The sequence below is a fragment of the Rhinatrema bivittatum genome, chromosome 4 (genome assembly GCF_901001135.1).
Source record: "Rhinatrema bivittatum chromosome 4, aRhiBiv1.1, whole genome shotgun sequence".
NCBI classification, from domain to species: domain Eukaryota; kingdom Metazoa; phylum Chordata; class Amphibia; order Gymnophiona; family Rhinatrematidae; genus Rhinatrema; species Rhinatrema bivittatum.
This window is the reverse complement of record NC_042618.1, coordinates 335425057-335442422: the sequence shown is the minus strand read 5'-3', so window position 1 is coordinate 335442422 and position 17366 is coordinate 335425057. Positions and strand designations below refer to the sequence as shown.

The 17366-nt window shown below is 42.7% G+C and overlaps 2 protein-coding genes across 5 annotated transcripts in view; one reads left to right on the top strand and one right to left on the bottom strand.

The window, feature by feature from the left end:
• Positions 1–223: 223 nt before the first annotated feature.
• The window catches only part of MFSD11 (major facilitator superfamily domain containing 11), a 65713-nt gene continuing 48570 nt past the window's right edge, over positions 224–17366 (top strand). Inside the window, exons 1-7 of one of the 3 annotated variants that reach the window (XM_029600403.1) lie at positions 224–286; positions 9578–9712; positions 10088–10267; positions 14350–14405; positions 15064–15171; positions 16610–16689; positions 16793–16889. In XM_029600403.1, coding sequence (XP_029456263.1) covers positions 10172–10267; positions 14350–14405; positions 15064–15171; positions 16610–16689; positions 16793–16889 — 437 coding nt within the window. In that variant the 5' untranslated portion in view covers positions 224–286; positions 9578–9712; positions 10088–10171. Of the gene's footprint in view, positions 287–8466; positions 8836–9487; positions 9713–10087; positions 10268–14349; positions 14406–15063; positions 15172–16609; positions 16690–16792; positions 16890–17366 lie in introns of those variants that run through there. The other 2 variants (XM_029600404.1, XM_029600402.1) reach the window with 2 other exon arrangements.
• Positions 4710–8463, bottom strand: SRSF2 (serine and arginine rich splicing factor 2). Of its 2 annotated transcripts, XR_003856521.1 has the most exons (4): positions 7847–8463; positions 6940–7250; positions 5591–5699; positions 4710–5118 (listed from the first exon to the last, which is right to left on the bottom strand). XR_003856521.1 is itself a non-coding variant. In XM_029600405.1 (3 exons), the coding sequence occupies exons 1-2, from the start codon at positions 8200–8202 to the stop codon at positions 6947–6949; spliced, it is 660 nt and encodes a 219-aa protein (XP_029456265.1). In that variant the 5' UTR covers positions 8203–8463; the 3' UTR covers positions 4710–5699; positions 6940–6946. The 2 variants fall into 2 exon arrangements, 1 of the variants encoding a protein (XP_029456265.1); XM_029600405.1 differs by having other exon boundaries at positions 4710–5699.

The following is a 17366-nucleotide window of genomic DNA, read 5'->3' as shown; positions in this document are numbered from 1 at the left end:
CCAAACTTTCCGCCAGCCCCCGCTCACCTGCCCTGGCCGCGTCCATCTCGCACGCTGACAGCTCCGGAGCAGCCCCAGTCCTCTCTCCCCTCCTCCCGGGGGCAGAGTCACGGCGTGTACGCATTACCTTTTAGAGAATAGGGAGCCATGGGGAGCGCCCGATCCGCCCCGGGCTGCCAAAGCCGCTCTCGCCGCCGCCGGCTGCCCCCTGCCCCCGGGAGGAGGGGAGAGAGGACTGGGGCTGCTCCGGAGCTGTCAGCGCGGGAGATGGACGCGGCCAGGGCAGGTGAGCAGGGGCTGGTGGAAAGTTTGGGGGGAGTCAGGGTGTGGCTGGGGCTCAGGGGGAGGATGGCCTGGCCTGTTGAGAGGCAGGAGTCCTGGAGGGGGAGTTAGGGTTCAGTCAGCCCTTCTCCTGTATCCACTTCCTGGTACCTGTCATTTCAAATAATACAGTATCGAGCGGTAGGTAATCCGGACTGTGTGTGCAGCAAACGCGGGTGCGCCCGACCCTAACGCACCTCCTCCTACCGCTCCTTACTGTATCGGCCTGACAGTCACAGGGGCTACCGCTGCCATTGGTCGACCCCAGTGACATAATGAGGGCAAAGGGCCATTGGCGCCATTTTGACTACTGGCAGCCGACAGCCCAAGTCCAGGAGATCGCTCCCGGACCCCTGCTGGACCACTAGGGACTTTTAGCAGGTCGTGGGGGGGGTCAGGAGGGTTGGGGGTTGTAGTAAATTAATTTTGGAGGTCTTGGGGGGCATCAGGAGAGTAGGGGAGTTATAGTAAATTTATTTGGTAGGTCCTGGGGGGTGGGGGGGTTGTAGTTAATATGGCTCTCACGGAATTACATTTAAAATATGTGGCATTCATGGCTCTCAGGCAAAAAGGTTCCCTACCCCTGCACTAGCTGGAAATTTCTGACTTCATCACTTCTTGAGCAGAGAAGTTTTATTCTTAGTTTCAGCCTCATTTTCTAAGCTGTAGTTTAAGGCTGGTTTTGTGAGCTATGCTCATGCAGTGAACTGACCTCTTAACAGCAAGTCCTTTAATTGTTCCCTTCTCTGCATCAGCAAGATTGAATACTTCTGTCTGAAGTTACTGGTGTTTCAAACCAGTAAGAAGTTACTCATGGCATCAGTAAGCCCTTTTGCTGTCACACCCTCAAGCTACTTTCATGTCGATTCAATGTCTGAAAAAAAAAAGCTGTCGTGGTATTTGTGGCACTAAGTGCTCAACAGCTGAGGGGAGACCTGATTTAAATCCAATTCACCTGATTTAGCTAAGTCTACTCTCTGGACCAAGAAAACTTCCTCTGGAAAGGCTTCAGGTAAGCAAAAGCCTTCTCCCAAAGTGCCTGCAGCCCCAGAGATCCATTACCAGCTGACTTGGATGCAATGGCCATTTTGGAGGATTCACCTAGGACTTCTTCACTAAGGTCCAGTATTTACTCAAATTACTGCAGGGGTTAGACTTCCCTTGTAATTTGAAGCAGGAAGTCCCTAGTGCTTTTTCTCCTGATTTTTTCAAGTTTCTCCACCAAGCTTTTCATGTCTTACAAGAGCAATGAGATGGTAGAGTAGAACAGGGACAGTAAATTTCCAGTTGCTGAAATGACAATCTTAAAAGAGAAAGATTTTAATCTGATGAAGCTGAATCACTTTCTCTGGAATTGGATTGTCCTTCATAGTTGAAAATACACTGAAATCTTTTGCTGAGTGTGCAGCAACAGCCAAGAAAGCAAATAGAATACTAGGATTAGGGAAGGAATAGAGAATAAAACAGAATTATCATATCTCTGTATTGCTCCATATTAGAGATGTGAATCGTGTGATCGATCGTCTTAACGATCGATTTCGTCTGAGGGGGAGGGAATCGGATCGTCGCCGTTTGGGTTTTTTAAATATCGTGAAAATCGTGTAAATCGAAAACCGGCACACTAAAACATCCCTAAAACCCACCCCGACCCTTTAAAATAAATCCCCCACCCTCCCGAACCCCCCCAAATGCCTTAAATTACCTGGGGTCCAGAGGAAGGGTCCCAGTGTGATCTTTTGCTCTCAGACCTCCGGTGCTTGTAGAAATGGCACTGGCGCTACCTTTGCCTTGTCATATGACAGGTCAAGGTAGCGCCGGCACCATTTTGTTTTTTGTCTCCCGAGGTCAGGAGCGTAGGAGATCGCTCCCGGACCCCCGCTGGACCCCCAGGGACTTTTGGCCAGCTTAGGGGGGCCTCCTGACCCCCACAAGACTTGCCAAAAGTCCAGCGGGGGTCCAGAACGACCTCCTGCAGTCGAATCGTGTTGTCTATGGCCGGCGCCGTTTTGTGCAAAATGGCGCCAGCCGTAGACAACACGATTCGACTGCAGGTCGTTCCGGACCCCCGCTGGACTTTTGGCAAGTCTTGTGGGGGTCAGGAGGCCCCCCCCAAGCTGGCCAAAAGTCCCTGGGGGTCCAGCGGGGGTCCGGAAGCGATCTCCTGCCACGAATCGTTTTTCCGTACGGTAGCGCCGGCACCATTTCTACAAGCACCGGAGGTCCGAGAGTAAAAGATCACACCAGGACCCTTTCTCTGGACCCCAGGTAATTTAAGGCATTTTTTTTTGGGGGGGGGGGGGGGGGGGGGGGGGGGGGATTTATTTTAAAGGGTCAGGGTGGGTTTTAGGGTTGTTTTAGTGTGCCGGTTTTCCCGCCCTCCCCCTTCCCCCGATTTACGATTTTTTGACGATAAATCGGGGGAATTGTTATTGTATCGCGGCTCTAACAATTTTTGACGATTTAAAATATATCGGACAATATTTTAAATCATCAAAAAACGATTCACATCCCTACTCCATATGGTGAAACCTCATCTTGGGTATCATGTTCAGTTCTGGTCACAGGTATAGCTTCCTCAGAGAGCCGTGCCCAGCAGCAATTGCTGCACCCAGCGAAGACTTGGGCTCAGGGTGAAACTGCTACAGATGGCAGCCCGCACCCCAAGCGCTGATACTTCAAATATCTTAAGCTGCAGCTCCAGATCTTGGATATCCTTTAGGGCCATAGCACCCATCACCAGGCTGGTGGTCTTCTTGGGTGACCGCTGATACTGCCGCATCCACTCTGGGAACCTTGAGGTCCTGCGCTTCTTCTGGCAGTAGGTACAACTTATCCATCACCGTACTGGACTGTTAAACCTGTCTGGAGTGTCCCACTCCCGAAGCAGGTTAGTAAGAGATGAAAGGAAGGAGTGGGTCGCCCCAACATGACTGGATCAACAGCTCCCATTTGAGTCCTCCTGAAGGGTCTCATTGCCCAATTTCTCCAGAACTGTGAGCATAAGCGGGCCCAGCTCATTCTTATGGAACAAGCAAACCACCTTAGGGTCATACCCTTCAACCAAATCAGACACCCGTCAGTGCTTTATCCCTTGGGTCATCAGGCTCCAAAGCCTCAGAAGAGGAGTTCCCTACGGGTCAAGATGGCATGGTCCTCAGGGGGGCACTTAGCCTTTGCAGCCCCCTCGCCCTCCTGAAGCCTGGGTCTCTTGGTGCCCAGGACCCCCCTTCCTTGGTAGGCTTCTGAACAGACTTGGAGAGAGAAGCTCAAACAGAATGCCTCCTAGGTGCTTTCCTGGCTTTGAAAGCCTTGTGAAGCAGCAAAACAAATTTGGAGAAAAAAATGAGTCTGAATCCCCCCCCCCCCTCCACCAAAAGCACTAAATCCTCAGGCAATCTGCCCCCCCCCCCCCCCCCCCGAGGAACCTTGCTGTGGGGATAAAGGAGGATGGGAATTCCCCTTCCACGTTGTGGTTCGCACAGTAGCCAAAGAGGCAGATAAAATGGCCTCCATTCCTGGTCAGGAGAAGGCTGCCGCGCCAGACAGGACTCCCAGGCTTTGTGAATTGCCCTCCCCACCAGGGAAGCACCCAGAGCAAAGCCCATCACGCGAAAGACAAGCACGGCCTCAGAAGCCGGCTATAACCACCCCAGGGGACTGGCAAAGCTGTCGGCAGCAGAATAGCATCGGAGGGAACAGAGAATCAGCCCCGGTCAGTTGTTTCTACCTACAGGGCAAAGGAACTTTTCTTTTTTCAAACCAGACTCCAAAAAGTGACAGAGTCCTGTTCCCTTCAGGGTGAATGAACCAGGCTCCCCTCTATCACTCCGATTGCTGTCAGCAGGGCCCCCGACCCTCAGCTCAACACAGCCTCAAATAGCAAGGGGAGTGGTCCCACCAGATCTGCCAACCCCCTGGGAGGCTCAGGAAACTTCCTATTCTGTCTTCTCTTTTTTTTTTTTTAAACTATCACAGACTGTAGGATTTTGCACCTCCACCATCTGCTGGAGACAAATACTGACACTGTAGGTGGCACCTTGATGTATAGGGCAATGTCAGTCAAAAACTGTCTCCATCTGCAGGAAGGGAGGCAAAACCCAGGAGTCTGGACTGATCTGTGGTACTACAGGAACTAAAATTAGCAGGGAATATAAATTTAGGATGTGACATTGAAAAACAGACGTGCAAGATTGTTTTGTCTCTTTCATTAAATTTTCATTATTTTTAGTAGTGTGTTAGCTTTGACAGTAGTAAACTGGCTGATTTGGTTCTGAATATGCTATACTTGTGAGCTAGATATAATGTGCTCCTGATAGTTGGAGACTGAGTCAGATTTCAATCTGACGTCAGCACTACATATACCCGTGCAGGAAAGAAATTCAAACAGATTTAGAGAAACACACCAAGAAAATGTTTTATTAACTACAGAACAGTGGTTATAGTACAGAATGTCTAAGCAAAGATACAATCACAGTACTTACAAAGGAATGAACCACTTTAACTTTTTATATAGCAAATTTATACATCATGAGGATGGTCAAATTTACCATTCTGGAAAAAAGTGTATATCAGCTAGATGTGCTTACTGTATGCTCCGCTATTTTTATGCAAGGCCCGGGGTGACTGGAAATGCAGTTGTCAGGCATTTTAATAAACAGGACAGCCATTTGATTCTGCATGACATGGCGTCGTTACACAGGAGCAATCAGGAGAAAACAGGAAACAGCCAAGCACTCTGCACTGCAACACGCCACCTTAACAGCTAACCAGCATTACTCAACTGCTACACAACTGCGCCTAGTGCACAAAAATACATAAGAGAAGAGATTAGAGTTGTAACTGGATAAAGCAATCCTTTCCAAAAAATTACTTAACATTTTATACAAAGTTGGTTTTTGAATTTAAAGATCGAAAGTAATTAGCATATGTAGGAGTATTTATATTTGAAAATGTTTCTGGAACACTTAATTTAAATGTCAGCAAAGGTGACTCCTCAATGCTTTTAGGCGTTTAATGACCACATGGTTCCTAAACAAAGCTGAAGGCAAAATTTCATCAACATTCCTTATTAAAATCCTAACAGAAATTAGCACTGCATAAACAAAAATTGAATTTACCTCAAAAATCCAAGCCAATAATGAAATCTGTAGTCGTTCACTAAATTACAAGAAATTGGAATAACAGCAAAAAAAAAATGGCACATAAAATGTGAAGTTTGCCATTTCAAGCACAACTTAAAGTAGTAAAAAACAATTTTACAAATAACCACCTTTTCCACAGCCAATTGCTTGTTCCATGGGGCTTTCCAATGGACTGAAGAATTAGATCTTGTATTCCAGTGTCCACTGAGTATTCTCTTTAATTTGATGAATTTGAGTCTGAAGAAAAAAATGCAAAGAACCTTAAGAACCACAAAAATAAAAATGCTTCACCACAATATATAAGACTAGTCTGAGTAATATAGGATAACCACCAGCAGTAATCAGTTCTTCAAATCACAAGGAATTTTCCATATGGGTGATGTGAAATAGGATGCAGAGTTTAACAATTTAAATTTACTACTTAAGTTTACTACCACATGTGAGGTTTGTCTAACTGCTCTAGGAAAGTGCATCAATATTGAAAACAAATTGTATTATTTTAAAAGCATTAAAGTGACATTAGGGCAAAATCAGGTTACATAATTAAGCCCCAAAATCTAATGTATTTGATAAATTCCATTGATCCTAAGTATTTGCCCTCAGCAGATTACAAAAAAACAAGTCAAACTACATATCTATGCATTGGCTATAAGAAAATTTAACTTTTACAGAAAACTAAGCTATTTAAAAAGTTCATCTGATATTAAAAGAACTTCTAAACATCTCAAACATTTACCATTTCTTGTAGTTTGCATATAGTTGTAAGCAGATCAAACAATTTTAGGGGGTTAAAGACACACTATCCTTTCCCTACCCAGCAGACCATCCGAACAAAGGTTCCACTACTGAAATTCTGGCTTGGTTGTATATTTTTTTGCTAGAATGCCCATCCAGCAAAATAGATATACAATCTGTTCAACCAATTGACTGATCTTCAGGTACTCCTCCAGAGAAACAAGAAAGGATAGTGCATCTTTAACATTTAAAGACAAACCTGCTCCAATACACCGCCCACAGAAACAGGTCCCTGGAGATCAGGCCAAATCAGTTAAAATCTGCAATACTGGCCAATATTCTTTTAGCAAACAGGAGACCGCAGCTTTAAAGGGGAAAATGCAGATGTTGGATAAAAACAGTAAAAAAAAAAAAAAATAAAATCATTCATAGGCAGGCTCAAAATGCACACTTTAGAAAAGCAGAATTAGTACAGTCTAGCTAAACAAAGCTTAAAAATATATCTAGCAATTTAGGGAATCAAATCTTGAATAGTTAATAGAAAGCCACCAAGAAATTAATTTTATTTAGCTGGCTAAAACAAGCTTAACAGACCAATACTCCCAATAAAAATTGTATTATCTAAAAGGTTAATAACTTACCAGCTGCCTAATATTCTCCCCAGCTTTAATACTATCCTTAAATTATAGTTTAATGCCAAATAGTACATTTGTAAATAATCCTCAATCATTGCACACATTACCATGGTCCTACGACGAAACTGCTCCTTCCTCTTCGGGAGATTTCGGAGGACTCTTTGATGGAGACCTAGACTGAGATTCTCGCTTTGAAAGTAGAGGCGATGTCCTGGATCTCGATCTGGATCGAGAGCGTGATCTTGACACGGAGGAAGACTTTGACTTGGACCTGGATCTCCTAGCAGACCTAGACTTAGAGCTGGAGCGGGAACGAGAGCGGGTGCGGGATCGGGATTTGGATCGGCTGTAACGTGATCTGCTGCGAGATCTCGAACGACTCCTGCTTCTAGATCTACTACGGCGGCGTCGCCTGGGGCTAAAAACAAACAAAAAACACATTAAGTATTTAGGGACTGCAAAACAAGTTTGGTTAGTATTTACTCCCTTGTGTTGAAGGGTAAGCACAAAGCACCAAAATACCTCGGGGCCAGGGGTACTAAAGGGTGAATGCATATTACGACATCACATTCCTACCATGAGAAGTCACTTGGTACAAAACGCATTTACCAAGACCGCCAATAGTTACAGCAAAATTAAATTGCTTTACTAACTCCCTTGAATGCACCATGACTACCCACCCCCTCCTTCCTTCCCAGGATGTTTGGTTAAAAATACTAAACACTTTCAAAAACATATGTTCACTTTTCTGTAGCTTATCTAAACCTAGTTTGGAATCAAAAAGTTCCGTGTCGGTATACTAACTAGCGTTTAGGAGGTGCCTAGCCCCAACCTCCAGAGGCACCACGTGCGTTGTGGCCTTCGGCGAATCCAGAGCGATACCAGGTCTCTGTTTCGCTTAACAAAAGCGAGACCAGTTCTATAGTGGCTGCAAGATACCGTGATTAAGTCCGCCCACACCCCGCGTGTGCATCCCTCAGCTAAAAATGGCCGCTCGGCAACCTTGCGTCTCACCTGCGGCTCCTCCGTCCATAGCCGCCGTATCTGCGGGGCGGGGGACCTCTCCGGCTGTGGTGCGAATCCGGGGGGCGGCCATAGCGGGCCATCTGCACGCGCAGCTCGCGTCCGTCCAGCACGGCTCCGTCCATGGCATCCATGGCGTCCTCGGCGTCACGCTTGTCGTGGAAGCGGACGAAGGCGAAACCACGACTCTCCTTGGTGTAGCGATCACGGGGGATGTAGACGTCTCCCACCCGGCCGTACTTCTCAAACACACGGCGCAGGGTTTCAGGGGAGGTGCGATATGTCAGATTGTCGACCTTCAGGGAAGTCATACCTTCAACGTCGGGTGGAGGTCGGCCGTAGCTCATCCTCACGCGGCGGGAAACTGACTACACTGGAACCTAACCTGGTTCCAGTCAGGAAAACGCATACGTCTCCCGAACAGTAAAAAAAAAACCAAAAAAAAAAAAGTTAAAACGTATAAAAAAAAATTAAATTCTCTTCTCAGATGTTTTTCAAACCCTATGCCGACCCTATCTCTCTTGGAAGGTAGAAAAAAGGTACCATCTGCTAAGACCCGCAACAGCCGAGTGGCGGTTAGAAGAGGAGCGCGCGAGAAAGCACTCCCGCGTTCTCCCCTCACAATCAGAAAATGGCTGCTGGCCCGCCTAAGCGGCTGCCCCGCCCTCCCCCGGAAGTAAAACCTCCCCCTTCACTCAAGTTCCACAATGTTACCAAAGCATCATTTTTGCTTTCCTTTGTTTTTAGCTACTTTCCAGCACAGAGCCGTCAAATGAGATATATTAATTTTTACAAACCATTTGTTTATAATTCATGTTTAAAATCATAGAACAGTTTGCTGAGCGCAGAAGAGTGTGACTCACCGGAAGTGATTGGAAGTTTGCTTAGTAATTCTTGTTGGTTTTGGAAGATGAAGAAATTTAAAAATTATATACATTTATATACATGTGCAAACTTTTCTGATCGTGATATGATTCGAAGTATGGGATTGTCTTAAATAATTTGTCGTTAATGATGGTTTGCTTTACAGTTAAAATTGTGCATTATTCTTTCTGCAAATCAATAAATAAAAGTCCTGTTTGTACATGTTTTCAAAATTAGTTAAATAAGGTTTTATTTAGAGTATTAGTTATTTTCTATATAAAAACATAAATGTAACTAACGTGGACTGTGGACTTAATTGAGACGGCACGTGTCTGGATTTTTTTTGGGCGGGTGGCTTCTGGGAATTGTAGTTTTATGTGCCTCTGCATTGAATCTGCTATAAATATTAAAATAAAATGTTAAGCTTTAAAAAATGATCATGTTTTAAGCCATTGTCTTGTTTAAACTTTTAGCCGTATAAAATTATTCGTTTATTTGAGAGCGGGCTTGATGAATTTTTTCGTTTCTTAGTTGTAAGAGAAGTCTTCATTTTTAGCTTTGAAAACTGTAAATTGGTAAATTATCATCACTAATTGAATCACTATTGTAAGTTGAATACTTTGTTATTGTTAAAGAGGATCTGGGTTTATGGGGACCATAGAATTAATAAAGTAAAGGTCAAAGACATTTCAGTGATTACACAGAATGGCCTTTGTTACATTAACACCAAGAAAACTGCATTTCCCAGTGTTCCTAGAAGGCTGAGGCGAGTATCAGCTGACATTTTACATACAATCTGTTTCTGAATTTCCTGTTCGCTATGAGCATGGAAATGATTCCTCTCTTTACTCTTGTCAGATGACTGCCTTTTCAGCACAAATGATCTTGAGCAGCTGGACTGTTAAGCTTTCCTTTCTGGCGTTTGAGAAAGCCTTGTGAAGAACAAACGATTTGAAATCGATGCTACTTGGTTGCTCTTCCTGAGCAGTAGGGGTAAGAGAAGCTCTTGTGAGCCTCATACAAATTTCCAGGTTGCGTTTTCAACTTTGCATTACTGTTCCCTCCAACAATCAAATTTTATGTTAATTTTTTCCGTCCGTACACACAGCTAGGTGACAGAGAGGGATGATTTATTTAGCTTTCAAAAATTGTAAGATACTATATATTGGATTTCAAAAACACGACCAAATTATTTGAAATGTATGGGTGTTTTTTTGGTTTGTTTTCAGACTTCAGATTTTAATTGAACCCTCACTGATAATTATAATGTGTGTTTTTCTTGGTTGATGTTTTCTAAATTGATACCTTTACCATTATTATTGCTGTGTTAACCATGGAGCTCTCTTTTTTTTTTTTTCTTTTTCCTAGGAGCGAAGAGTATCACTGGCAAGAAGGAAGTTTGGGCAATCTTTCTTATGCTGAAGCTCAGAGTTTGCTTGAAGAAAATAAAAAATGTCTCCTGACAATAAAAAGCTTTTTAATATAATCATCCTTGGATTTGCTTTCATGTTTATGTTCACAGCGTTCCAAACTTGTGGAAATGTTGCGGTAAGCACAAAGACATGAACACTTTATTTTGGTTCTCTTGCTCTCACTGTTTCATTAGTTTGGTTTTCGTTTGTATTTGAACAAAGATTGCAGTAGCAGTGGAGTCATTTTGTTCCCCAGCTTTCTGAGTGGGAGCTTTATAATTACAGGTCATTTCATTGTAGAATAAGATGTTATCTTATTTTATTTTCAGTTTCATCAGGTTACTTTTCTACTGCTTGAATACAGTTTTACATTCTTTTTTTAATATATATTTTTTATTTATTCATTACTCAATTTTACAATCAAGAAAATTTATCACGTGACATAGAATTTGAAGACTATTGGCAGAACACAAATAATTTTAAATACACAACTTATTTCTTACAGAAAAGAAAACTGACATAACTTCAGTAAGTCCTAAAGAAAAGAAAATCCTAATTAAATTTATACAACATATTATAATATTCTAAATGTAAACATTTAATGTTAGCTAGGCCTACTTTATTCTAGAGGGACATAACCTAGTACTGGAGATATTTGTACATTGGGCTCTAAATACCAATTTTCTCACTTCCCTGATCTTTTTCTTCTTTCTTTTTTTCTAAAAATTGAGCTAATTGTGAAGGTATAAAAAATATATTTAGTACCTTTATAGGAAACCAGACAACGACATGGAAATTTTAATTGAAATGTTGCCCTTATCTGTAAGGCTAGGGGCCTAAGAAGTAGAAATTGCTTTCGCTTCTTTTGGGTGGTTTTGGAGACATCAGGAAATATCCTTACATGTCAACCTAAAAAGGTCTGCATTCTATTTTTAAAGAATAGATTCAAAACCCAATCCCTGTCATAATCCAAAGTGAACATTACAATCATAGGGCCTTATTTACCAAGGCTATCGCACGCCTGCGCTACCTAAATTTGGGCGGAGTCTGCCCCAGAAGAGGAGGAGTCAGGGCGTCACCAAGGCAGACTCCGTGAAGACGGCGCCGCCAGCGAAAAGGTAAGGGCCTTTTTGTGTCCTATTTCACACCCAATAGCTACACCTTCTATGGTGACGCTATTGGGTGCGAAACCGGCAGCGATACGTACCGCCGCGGTGCGATCGCTGCCGGCTAGCGCAGGACCGCCCCCCATTAGCGCAATTTTCTAAAGTATCGCAGGCCTGCGATACTTTAGAAAATGAGGCCCATAGTGGCTGGTTTGACCGACTCTGTGTCAGACGTTTCAAGCATTTCAGTTATATTTAACCTAGAAACTTTCTCTCCTTGATTACTTTTTACCTCTGCACTCTCTATTTGTGTTTTCCCATTTTTCTGATCTCTATATGGTATATAAAATACTCTAGTAATAGGAGGTATATTCTTTTCTGGTACATTCAATATTTCTCTTAAATACCTTTCATACATCTCCTTAGGTGGGGTAAGAAGTAATTGCGGGAAGTTTACAAAGCGCAAATTTCTTCCTTTCAAAACATTTTCTATATTTTCTAATTTGACCTGTAGGTTCATATTAGCTTTAACTAGTGCATTTTGTAAAGTTTTACTAACCTCCATTTCCTTCTTACTTTCAGAATTCTGAGTGACCAGACTAGTTGTTCTTTTTTCTAAAACATAAATACGATCCTCATGATCTTGTAGTTTCTCAGAATAAGAACTAATCTGACTAGAGATTATCCTCCCCATTCCCTCTATAGCCTCCCAAAGTTACTCTAATGTTATATTTTTTGGTTTAATCAATTGAAAATCAAAAACTGCCTTAATTGGAGTTGATATCCTTTGCCCAGGTACTCCTTGCTCTCCCAAAGCTATAAGAAATTGCATGCCGGGTCAGACCAAGGATCCATCAAGCCCAGCATCCTGTTTCCAACAGAGGCCAAAACTAGGCCACAAGAACCTGGCAATTATCCAAACACTAAGAAGAACCCATGCTACTGATGCAATTAATAGCAGTGGCTATTCCCTAAGTATAATTGATTAATAGCCATTAATGGATTTCTCCTCCAAGAACTTATCCAAACCTTTTTTGAACCCTAACTGCACTAACCACATCCTCTGGCAACAAATTCCAGAGCTTTATTATGCCTCCTGCAGTTTCACCACTACTCTTTTGAGTGATATTTTCGCCGAGACCTCTCGGGTTTGGGGTCCCTGGTTGGCCATCATCCCTGTCTGCAACTTTGGCTGACAGGGGGGTCACTTCCTCAACCGAGTCTCTCTGTGCTGCTGGGTTTGCAGGAGCCTCCCTCCATATCGGTGATTAATGAGATGTCAGTGCCCGAGGAGATGCTCCGTTCAGTGACAAGAGCACTCTCCCCATGCGGCTTGAACGCCGATTGTTGCCCAGCTTTAATAACATGGAGGTCCATCGGGCCAGTCAAAACGGGATCTGAGCTAGCTCCAGGGCAAGCACGTTCTTTTGCCCGTCTTTTTCTGGCAGTATGAGGCATTACTATCTTAAATTCAAGATTTTAAAGGTAATCAGAACCAAATTCTTTATACCATGTTTCTACGCAATTTAAGATTTCCTAATCATGGAGATTGAAAGATAGGAGTGTAGAAATCAAAATATATTATTATCAACAAAGGGGTACCTTATTCGTATTCCTTCTCTGTCATTGAAACAGGTCCACAAAAGAACTAAGCCGCGCACGCGGCTTTGGCAACATTCTGGTGGCGGCATGCGCCGCCAAAAGTCAGATTTTATACCTCCCTTTGGGTGTCGACAAATGACATCACAATGGGGGTGGTACCCGGAATACCTCCGGGGCCTCACACAGCTGTTAGCACCCCAGGTAAGGCCTCAGGGCCCTCCTTTCACACTCCTTTTGCTTGCAATCTCTACAGTTTTACATTCTATGTACTTTGCTCACTAATGTAATTTGGAATTCACTACAAACATTTGTTCTATTTATTTAGCTCATGCCATTTCATTGTTCTATCCACGCTAAGGGGGTGATGCAATAAAGTGCACTCAGCCTAGCACGCAGGTTAACGAGCGGTTGGGCATGCTCTACTAGCACCTGATGCAATAAGGGGATTAGCATGTCCAAAACAGTGCCCAAACAGCTGCGTAGCCAATAGCGTTCATCAAATGTCAATTCCATGTAGATGAGGCTATTAGCTATTACCCCCTGATGCAGTAAATCGCCAGGCGCCCAACAAACACTTTTCAACATGGCACATTGAACTCCAGCCTAGAAGCTGGCATTAAGCCATTCAGCCACTCAAGGGCTCATAAGAAATGCAGAAATACTGTTCCGTGTGGTTCCTCTTTCTAAGTATCTGTTCGCTACTTAGATCTACTGCTTGCGGTGTTCAAGATTTAAAGGAATAACGTGATCTAAAAAGAAAAGAAAAATGTCTGGATGTACAATATACACGTTCAGGCATGTACATTGTGTGGGTACAGTGGGCAAAATCAATTGAGGTGGGATAAAACGGACACTGGTATTGAGCGCCCATTACAATTGTGGGCGCACAGCCACTTCTCCTGGGCACCCAATTTGGACACGTTTTTATGTGCATTTTATTGCATCGGCCTGTAAATTTGCAGGATATGCTGGGAGGCCCCAGAGGATTTTGAGAGGGTGCTTTTTTGTTACATGCATATATGCAAATGCACTCATTCCTAGAAAGTAGGCACCATTACTTCAGCATGGAACTTCTTGGTTGTTTTATATTGGCCATTGGCTGTATGAGGTTGATCAGTTGGATTGTGTGTTCTTTGGCAAAGCCAGCAAATACCGTTTCTGAATGTTAATCCTCCACTTTCTGTACTGAAGCTAACGGGAAATAACTTGTGAGCATAATTTAGCCAGTTTAAAGTATGGAGAGCAGAATGGAAAAGTTGAATATTCATTATTTCTAAGCTTCTATGTTCAGGTTTCTGCTGTAAAATAAATTGTCAGAGTTATAGAAGAAATTGAGTGTTAAGATCTTTTAAGTCATTTTTAGCTAGTGAAAACTCTGCATAACCCGTGGATCTTGAAAAGTCAAAATGCAGCCTTTCTCTCCAAAAATTACTAGTGTTTGCAGATACTGTACACCTTTAATATATTTTTAAATGTTTTATTTTGAACATATTTCCATTTTAATCCACAGCAAACAGTTATTGCCAACTTGAACAGCACAAGTTTTCATGGCACTGGATACACCAGGTACTTCGTTACAGATTTCATTTGATTTCTAATTGCCTTCCATTCTGTCAATGTTTTGCTGACCTTCCAAGGTCCCTTCCTGAGAATATTTTTTATTTATTGTAACTGGATTTGACTATTGTTTCTATTACTGGTCATCTGCACATCCACCATCCAATGAATAATCTTCTTAGCAAGGCCCCCAGCAACTCGTGTTTGGGACTTAAGTGCCAATTGCTGTGGATTTCCAAGAGAGCTGTGGGTTTTGAAAACAATTGTAAATCTAAGATTTGTTACTGCTGTGTAAGGTGCTGGACTGGTACCACTGCACCACTGCAAACTCATGATCTCCATTTTCTCATAGGTGTTGCCGCCTCTTGCTCTGCCCCACCAGTATGTCTCAGCCATTGGCTTGTTTCTGGTTTGGTCTTTGGCCACTGTGCTTGACGTTCCCAGTTCATAGCTGCCGTGGTGATGGGGTTTCAGTGAAGCAGTGACTAGGAAATAACTGATGGCTCCAAATCACTGCGCACAGGGCATCAAAAGGGTTTCAGATGAGAACAAGTTTCTCTTATCTGGGCCAGGTTAGAGCCAGTGGTCTAACAGTGAAACGCTGCTTTATCTGTGTTTTGGTTAATGAGATGTTGGTGTGTATGTTTTTTTTTTTTTCCCTGCACAGCATGGCTGTCATTTATGGAGTGTTCTCTGCATCCAATCTGATTTCGCCTTCTGTAGTTGCTCTTCTAGGACCACAGGTTGCTATGTTTGTTAGCGGTTTATTTTACAGGTGAGTACCAGCTGCGGTGAATGCTATAAAAATGCCACGCTGTATTCGCCAGTGTTTTCAGTACTCTGAGGAACTAATCAGCAGATATACACAGAAGAGAGAGAAGCCCAGACATTTAAAAATGTTTTTTTATTTTGGTCCAGTAGTTCCCTCCTGCTCCTTATGGAACATATTATGCCATGTGCCTTAATCTATAAATACCTGGTGTATTTTTCTCCTATTTTGATATCTTCCTGATGGCGAGGACTCCTGTGTAAGAGACTGTAAGCGCTATCTCTTCATCTCCATCCCTGGTTGAACTGGGGAGCAGAAGCTTGACCTGTGACCTGAATTTAGATTTTCTGCATGGCAGTGCACAGCACTTAATAAACAAACAGATACTCTTTTTTTTTTTTTAACGTTTTGACGATTATGTTACTGGAATATTCAAAATGACGTCAAACAACAAACATTTTTCAAAAGTTAAACTACATATGCTGTGCAAAAATCTCAACACCTTGAAGAATGCTTATATTTCATATGTGACCTTCATAACGCCCTTAAGCAGTATCACGAATAGAGCAGCAATGCCCGAGGATACTGCAGAGCGTTATGAAGGTCAATTATGGAATATAAGCATTCTTTCGGGTGTTAAGATTTTTGCACAGCGCACGTAGTTTAACTTTTGAAAAATGTTGTTTGACGTCATTTTGAATATTCCAGTGCACAGCACTTGCCACTGAACTACAAAACCAGCCCCAGTCCTTAAATGTGTTTAATGTGTTGTACACCAGTTAGCAGAACTCTGCGCCATGCAGCCCTTTAGATCAGAGGTGCTCTCAGATCCGTCTCTTATGGCATAAGATGCTATCTTGCATAGTGTGGGTCAGATACAATGAAGCTGAGCATCTACTCTTGCAGACATTTCTTATACCATAAGAGGTATCTCTACTCTCTTACTATGCTCTGCCTGCCTGTATTACATTTATATCTACCAGTATTAAGCTCTTACATTCTGTTTTCTAAAACAAGAAAATGTAACCCACCCCCTTACTTTAGCTCACTATATCAAGTATCTTTTCCAGCAAAAGAAGCTATCCTTCAGATATAAAAATAACAAATGTCTCTGGTTTCTTACAAGGGAGGTAGTGTTGACAGTATGAATATGATTCAGTGAAACTCATTTGTGAGACTGAGAAGAGGTTTCCCTTGTGAATATTTTATTGCCATGAGTATTCATGCAATGCAAATCCCTCCTACATCAATAACCAGTTTCATTGAATGTGAATAATTTGATTAGAATATGTTAACAGTCTTGATGAGTATTGTTAAAACTAATCTGGAAGGCTACTTTTTGTGCTTCAGACCTGAGCTTTGCTATTTCAGAAGCAGTCTTGAGACGAGGCTTGCTGGGCTGTCATGTATTGCTGTGACCAGCAGACTGTTTTTGCATTTTCAGTGCATATATCGCCACATTTATCCAGCCTTTCACCTGGTCCTTCTACACCGCTTCAGTTTTCATTGGCATAGCAGCTGCTGGTAGGTTTTCATGACTTCCTTTTGTGTCATACACACGTGCGCATAATACTAAATAAGACTCATCTCATGTCTCAGGGTGTCTTCTTTTTTGCTCCAATTCCAGTACTTTGGACGGCACAAGGAAACTGCCTAACCATTAATTCCGATGAAAACACTATTGGGAGGAACAGTGGAATCTTCTGGGCTCTCTTGCAGTTCAGGTAAAACTTCTATCCCCCCAACCTTGTATCCACCAGGGAGGAGAGGCAGTGCCAGTGAGAGGGGGGCGTGCGTGTGTGTGATGGACTATTCGTGTAGGCTATATTGAGACTTTCCATGATGTTCTGGCATTTTAGTGTGGCGATAGCAAATAGGACTGGCATAGCGAGGTCATACCAATGTACTGGACGGGGAGTCCTGCTATTTTACTGTGACACATGCATCTTCCATTGTACTATAGCGCAATCTCTAGACCTGTATAATACCTGTCTTGATATGCATTTAAAAAATGATTTTTTTGAATTCGCTTTATTTACAGGCATTTTTTTGTGCTGCTCGTCCGAAATACTTGGTCCTAGTGGGTTACAAATAAAAATTCAGAGACACATTTAATAATAAAATCAAGACTTGGATTACACATACAGCAAATAAATCCCCCAGTAAACCCACAGGCTAACACTGCCACCCCAAGCTTTAAA

Excerpts from the sequence above, each read along its gene's own strand:
- SRSF2 (XM_029600405.1), bottom strand. The coding sequence starts at position 8,202 with ATGAGCTACGGCCGACCTCCACCCGACGTTGAAGGTATGACTTCCCTG. Across the intron at positions 7,251-7,846 it reads TATGGACGGAGGAGCCGCAG|CCCCAGGCGACGCCGCCGTA; the intron begins GTGAGACGCAAG and ends GTTTGTTTTTAG.